The 7120-nt window shown below is 37.7% G+C and overlaps 1 protein-coding gene across 1 annotated transcript; it reads left to right on the plus strand.

Moving 5' to 3' along the window:
- Positions 1–355: 355 nt before the first annotated feature.
- Positions 356–6866, plus strand: LOC132842450 (ATP-binding cassette sub-family G member 4-like). The gene is made up of 13 exons (XM_060865123.1): positions 356–492; positions 866–998; positions 1114–1164; positions 1359–1504; positions 1798–1921; positions 2254–2368; positions 3553–3698; positions 3781–3879; positions 3972–4140; positions 4378–4478; positions 5266–5424; positions 5502–5620; positions 6641–6866. The coding sequence occupies exons 1-13, from the start codon at positions 356–358 to the stop codon at positions 6864–6866; spliced, it is 1725 nt and encodes a 574-aa protein (XP_060721106.1).
- Positions 6867–7120: the final 254 nt, after the last annotated feature.

Consider the following 7120-nt stretch of genomic DNA (forward strand, 5'->3'; position numbering starts at 1 on the left):
GGGAGGAGGCCCCGGGGAAGACCTAGGACACGCTGGAGGGACTATGTCTCTCGGCTGGCCTGGGAACGCCTCGGTATTCCCCGGAGGAGCTGGAGGAAGTGTCTGGGGAGAGGGAAGTCTGGGTGTCCCTGCTCAGACTGCTGCCCCCGCGACCCGGCCCCAGATAAGCGGTAGAAGATGGATGGATGGATGGATGGATGGATGGAGGGATGATGGATGAACTTCAAGACAAATGGATAGAAAAAAGAATATATATACATAGCATAATTTTTCACACTTATTTGAATGTTATTATATATTTCACAGAATATTAGAAATGTTATGCTGTAAGATAGTAAGGACCACAATTACTAGTATGTATCTGATATGTGCAGGTCGTAAGGTGCTCCTGAAGTGCTTGTCTGGCAAGTTTTGCAGCCGAGAGCTCACTGGAATTATGGGGCCGTCTGGGGCTGGCAAGTCTACACTGCTAAATATTCTTGCTGGGTACAGGTGAGTCCGAGCAGGAGATAGTGTTGAAGAGATTATTATTAATATTCATGAAGATTCATTCTTCTCCTAGAACCAATTTTCTGTCTTTTGATTTGCTTTAATAGTATGACATCCATTTTAATTTAAAAATGTAATACATTTTTAGAATATTGTTTATCAGTGCTATATTTCCCAGTAGCTCTTGCACCTGTCCACTTTATTCCTGTTGCCCTCGTAGCTGTTTAATCATTATCAGCATAACACAGCTTGTCTTAAATACTTTTTCTTCTACTTCTTTATTGAGATTCATTTACACGTTAAAATACAAGTCCATGGTGTAACTTGTTGGTTGTATTGGCTTTCATTTCTCTCTCTCTCTCTCTGTCTCTCTTAGAAAGACTGGTATGGAGGGTCAGATAATGGTAAACGGGGGACTGCGTGACCTCCGCACCTTCAGGAAAATGTCCTGTTACATTATGCAGGATGACATGCTGCTGCCCCACCTCACCACAAATGAGGCCATGATGGTGAGATTTTCTGTGCTGAAAAAACATTTACTTATCGTATGTTTTCGCACAAAATGCTAATCTCCTCTGTTCCACTAATCACATTCCTCTCAGTGATGTAAACATTCTATTGCAGGTTTCAGCTAATCTTAAGCTAAATGAGAACATGAAAGTAAAGAAGGAACTGGTGAGTGAAACAAACATGGTTTTATTCCACCTGATTTCATGGCCATGAAGTTGCCAAAAAATGACTTGGCAATACAAATTAACTACAGCTGTTATAGTAACTTCCAATAACTAAAACAAACAAATACGTTGTAAAATGTTCTTATTAATACATTTAATGTACTAAAACATTGATCATATGCACATTTGTGACAGGTGAATGAGATCCTCACTGCTCTAGGCCTGCAAGAGTGTGCACACACTCGTACACACACTCTGTCCGGAGGTCAACGTAAACGATTGGCTATTGCACTGGAGCTAGTCAACAACCCCCCTGTCATGTTTTTTGATGAGCCAACCAGGTACTTTACTACTTATATGTGTATATGTTCACTTACCCTCAATTATTTAGGAACAATCCTGTACTGCTGCCTATTCATCCAATCGGTTATCCAGTCAGCCTGTCACGTGGCAGTGTGATTCATATAATCATGCAGACACAGGTCAAGAGCCTATGTACACATTAAACATTCCTGATAAACTGGCCAGCAAGCAGTAATTTGTATTTAGAGTACTGTACCTGCAATTGTGTGTGTGTGTGTGTGTGTGTGTGTGTGTGTGTGTGTGTGTGTGTGTGTGTGTGTGTGTGTTCCAGTGGTCTAGACAGTTCAGCCTGTTACCAGGTGGTTTCTCTAATGAGGTCTCTTGCTCTGGGTGGACAAACTATCATCTGCACCATCCACCAGCCCAGTGCTAAAGTCTTTGAGATGTTTGACAAGGTACCAGACAGTATTTATCACTGAAAACAAAACAAATAGTCAAACTTAATAATCTTAATAACTTAATCAAGTTATTCATGAGATAAACAAAAATGATAATAGTGCATACTCTAGTTTTTGTCAGCTAGCACACCTGAGTTCACACTTCAGCTGTGGTATTTTTCTCATACTGATTGAGCTAGTAGTCTTTAATCACAAGTAGTATAGCATGAATCATTACTTAATTAGCAATTATGCCAAAAATGCCACAGGTTATTATAGAAATGTGATAATAAGCTATTATGCAACAATTTTATGTCATTGTCCCCTACTCTCTGTGCTCTGTGTTACAGCTGTATATTTTGAGTCAGGGACAGTGCATATATAATGGCACAGTCCCATACCTCATCCCCTATCTGAAGAACCTCGGACTCCACTGCCCTACTTACCACAATCCTGCAGACTTCAGTATGTGCACTGTATGTGTGTGTGTGTGTGTGTGTGTGTGTGTGTGTGTGTTTTAGTTAAAAAATGTCTGAACGATTTTATTGGGTCAGACTATTGGTTATTGATATATTATTTCTTACTTGTGAAATAAGTCTATTTGTCAGTTTTGTAATATACAGTACCAATAGTCCCTGTTATAGAAAAAGTTCTTATCTTCATGTTCTGTGGTATACACTTGAATGTTGACTTCATTTGGTCCTTCCACACCTTTGCCCCAAGAAGTTGGCTGAGACCATAACATTTTCTCCAACTTCCCACTGTACCATAGAGGTCATCCTGACTGTTTACATCTTTCTGTGGTACAGCTGATGCTTTGTCAATATCTGTAGGCCTTTCCAGAAACTGGTTAGAACAGCAAAAAGAATAAAAACCAACACACTTCCATCCATACAGGATATATTCTAGATACAGTGCCTAAGGAATGCTCACAATCAATCAGATTTTAGTCCTCCAGAACAATATCTAGTTTTTCAGATCTGGCAAATATGATCATGGAGGATCCATTCACAGACAAGCAGACCATAGGACAGTTTTTTACCTGCAAACTAACATGCTAACTTTTAGTCAAAGGTTTGTGGACACCTGATTATCACATCACATATTTAGTCAAAGTTGTTAGCACACAACCATATAGGATATGCTTTTATTCTGTAGCATTAAAATTTTTCTTCACTGGAACTATCAGCACTAGACCTTCTCTAGCATGACAGCACCCCTGTACATGAAGTGATGGTGGCTTGCCATAGTTAGTGTGGAGGAACTTGAGTAACCTTGACAAAGCCCTGACCTAAACCTCAATGAAAACCTTTGGGATGAATTGAAAAGCTGATTGTCTCCGAGACTTGCTCACCCAATATCAGTATCTGGCTTCATTAATGCTCTTCTGTTTGCATGGGCAAATCCCAGCAGCCACGTTAAAAGAGCGCAGGTTGTTATAACAGCAAAAAACAGATTCAATCTGGAATAAGATGTTGAAATAGTACATATGTTTGTGATGGTGCGTTCCACAAACATTTGGATCATCAATCATTCTAATGTTCTGTTTTTTTTCTACAGTCTAATCCTTTTGTAGACACAGTAGGAATCCTCTGAATCTCTAAATCGTCTGTATAATCTCTGTGTGCTATCCATCTGTTTTGCTACAGTAATCGAGGTGGCATCAGGAGAGTATGGTAATTTGAATCCTGTGCTTTGCGAGGCAGTGCAGGGTGGCATGTGCTCAGAAGGTTTCAAGAAGAACTCCAGTGACAAGAATGGACCTACATCGTCTTGCCCAACTCAGTGTAACAGCGTGAGTGGCACATACAATTGTTTGTGAACAAACAATGTTAACCATTGCACTGATCTGCTTTACACCTCTTTTTTTTGTACAGGATTCAGGACACATTGAAAAACATACTTTTGCCACCAGCACACTCACACAGTTCTGCATTCTTTTCAAAAGGACTTTTATCACAATATATAGAGACATGGTAAGATTTCTTAGAATTATGTATATTTTACTACATGTTATATATTTAGCAAATCTTCATTCATATTTGAGGATTTATAATTGTGTGTCCAGGTGCTGACCCACCTGAGGGTGATGTCACACTTGTCTATTGGAGTACTGATCGGCCTGCTGTACCTAAACATTGGCAATGATGCCAGAAAAGTGTTCAACAACAATGGATTTCTCTTCTTCTCCATGCTCTTCCTTATGTTTGGTGCATTAATGCCAACTGTCCTCACATGTAAGGACTTTTGTTCTGCTTCAGTTTTACATTATCCATGCAATTAATAAAACTACCATGACACTACCATGACATTATATATGCATGTATTTATGTTTACCATTGATGCATGGCAATAATGTAAAAATTGTGATTAAGTTTACTTTTTTTTTGGATATCCAGAAAAATCATGTTGGCTGTAAATGGTTATATTGTGAAAATTCTCATCAATTGGGTAATTCTGTGCTACTTTCCCAGTTCCTCTGGAGATGTCAGTGTTTTTAAGGGAGCATCTGAACTACTGGTACAGTTTAAAGGCCTACTACCTAGCCAAGACCGTGGCTGATATCCCATTTCAGGTATGGCGTTAATATTATTTATTCTAGAAATGCTATATACTATATCTACATATGGAAGACAGTGTATAATATCTAAAATGTGTTTCTAGACTTGTAATAATCACATAATTTCCAAGACATCTTAGAAAGTTAGATATATATTGACCAGAGAAAGTAAGTATGGCTGTTTAGTTCCGCTATGAATAACCACACCAAACAGTACACTGATTAACAGATCTATTGCACTTCCTCTGAGCACAAGTGCAACTCTCTTGGATGTATATATTCTTTGACAACATGACTAACTGACAGTGAGCCCATTTTCATAGCTTCTGAGTAAAATATTGTTTTCTTAAAACCATTTGCCACTCTGTTGATTTATGAAGCTGATTGTCTTTATATGGATGGAATAGATCAATACAAATAGGAAGAATTTAAAGGCCAAACAGGTCACCTTCAGTTCTAACCGGTTACCGGTTGACACACTTCTCAATATATTTTAATTATTTATGTATTTGTGGTAAGGCGGGGCCGGGGGGTGTTGTGCTATCTCAAGCTAGTTAGAGCTCTTTTATTTCATTTTATTACTCATTGAATATTATATATATTTCAAAACATGAAGGTTTAGTAAAAACAAACAAACAAACAAACAAATAAATAAATAAATAAATCGAATATTCCTCGGAGACAGTTACTCAACGTCAAAAAAGCTACTAGTGAAAGTTTCCTCTCACCATCTCTCTCTCTCTCTCTCTCTCTCTCTCTCTCTCTCTCTCTCTCTACACCCTCCACCCTCCACCACACACAGGTCATATGTCCCATAATGTACTGTAGTATAGTGTACTGGATGACAGGGCAGCCTCCAGAAGGTAGCCGATTTCTGCTTTTCATTGCCTTATGCACCTCCGTTGCCCTGGTGGCTCAGTCTCTGGGCCTACTCATTAGAGCTGCTTCTACCTCGCTGCAGGTGAGTAATTACATCAAATATAGAAAAGCCATTCTGATTCTTCAAAAGTATTTTTAAAGTTCACTTTTTTTTTGTAGGTGGCTACATTCGCAGGGCCAGTGACAGCCATTCCAGTATTGCTTTTCTCTGGCTTCTTTGTCAACTTTGACACCATCCCAAAATACCTACAGTGGAGCTCCTATGTTTCTTATGTCAGGTCAGTAGCAGCCTTCATACTGTAATTACAGTATAATGTAATATCTCATGCTGTAGCAGAACTAATCCACAAAGCTCCATTTAATATTTTTAGACATGGTGGCCTGCTAACTTACACTAAATCCACATGTTTGGATTCAATAAAAAAAAATCAATTATTTAATGTAGACCTTAAAATAACTTTACAGTCCTGCAGCCACAGATCCAAAAACTCTGCTTCAATTATTAAAGGTTTTTATTAACTAATGTAAATATTTTTTTTAATAACTAATGCCTCACTTGGGACTACAGGATACCAAATGTCTAAGTTTAATTCTCTTTTCTTTCTGACTTTATTTGACGATTTGAGGCCATACCGATACATTTAGATGGCAACTAATGTCAAATAAAAGTTTCAGTGAAAATATTGCATGTAAATATAAATAGATATAAAGATTAAATATAAATGTGAGCATAAAAATAGTGTGGTTGCCAGGTTTACACCATACTCTGCTACGTTTTTGATATATATTGATTTTTTTCTTGTTATTTAAAAATAACAAAAATTATCTTTTTTTATGATGTTGAAAAGCATTTTTGCTTTAATCAGCCATTGATCTATTATCTATTATTAGCCTGAAACTGCAAGGTGTTTTATCCCTCTTATACCACAGTCACTTGCTAACAGTAACTTGTATGTATTAAATGTATTAAAGATATTTGATCTATTTATAGTTTAATTTAAGTATTATTATGTACTGCCCAACAAACAAGAGAGTCCTGTTTGCAGTTACATTATAAAAAGCAGCAGTTCAATCCTCACATCTTTCCAGTGTTAGAAAGCATAAAGGAGCAGTCTAAACTCTGACTATTACCAATTTCTAACACTGGGGACTCCTTACAATATTGATAAAAAAAAATCTCCTCACAGAACACTGAGCTGTGCTATTACAGTAACTTAATGAAGTTCTTCTGACCAATCAGAATTGAGAATTCCGAATGAGAGCTATGGTATAATGCAGTTTAACTCATGCTTCCACAGGTATGGCTTTGAGGGTGTGATCCTATCCATTTATGGTATGAATCGAACAGATTTGGAATGCCCTGGCCCTGTCTGTAAGTTCCAGAAGCCCGAGGAGGTGCTGCAGCTGTTGAATGTAGAAGACGCAAAACTCTACATGGACTTCATAGTGTTAGGGATTTTCTTCCTCGCTCTTCGGTTAGCCACTTATCTACTGCTGCGTTACAAAATCAAGTCTGAACGTTAGGGCTTGACATCAGATACGTCACTTATTTTCATTTGTAGAATAGTTTATGTTGTGGAAGCAAACCTGTGCAATGTCTTCATTTACTCAAACTAAAAAATTTTTGCACACTAATGTTCCTTTCATGATTTTTTCTTGGTCCTTTTTTTTTTATTAGATAATCAGGAGTGACAGCACAGGATCAATAGTAACAACAGAGAATTTTTTTAAGCTTATTTAAGTTAATAATTTTTCTAGTCTTATTTCATGCATTAGAT

Source organism: Tachysurus vachellii, chromosome 3 (assembly GCF_030014155.1).
Source record: "Tachysurus vachellii isolate PV-2020 chromosome 3, HZAU_Pvac_v1, whole genome shotgun sequence".
NCBI lineage: Eukaryota > Metazoa > Chordata > Actinopteri > Siluriformes > Bagridae > Tachysurus > Tachysurus vachellii.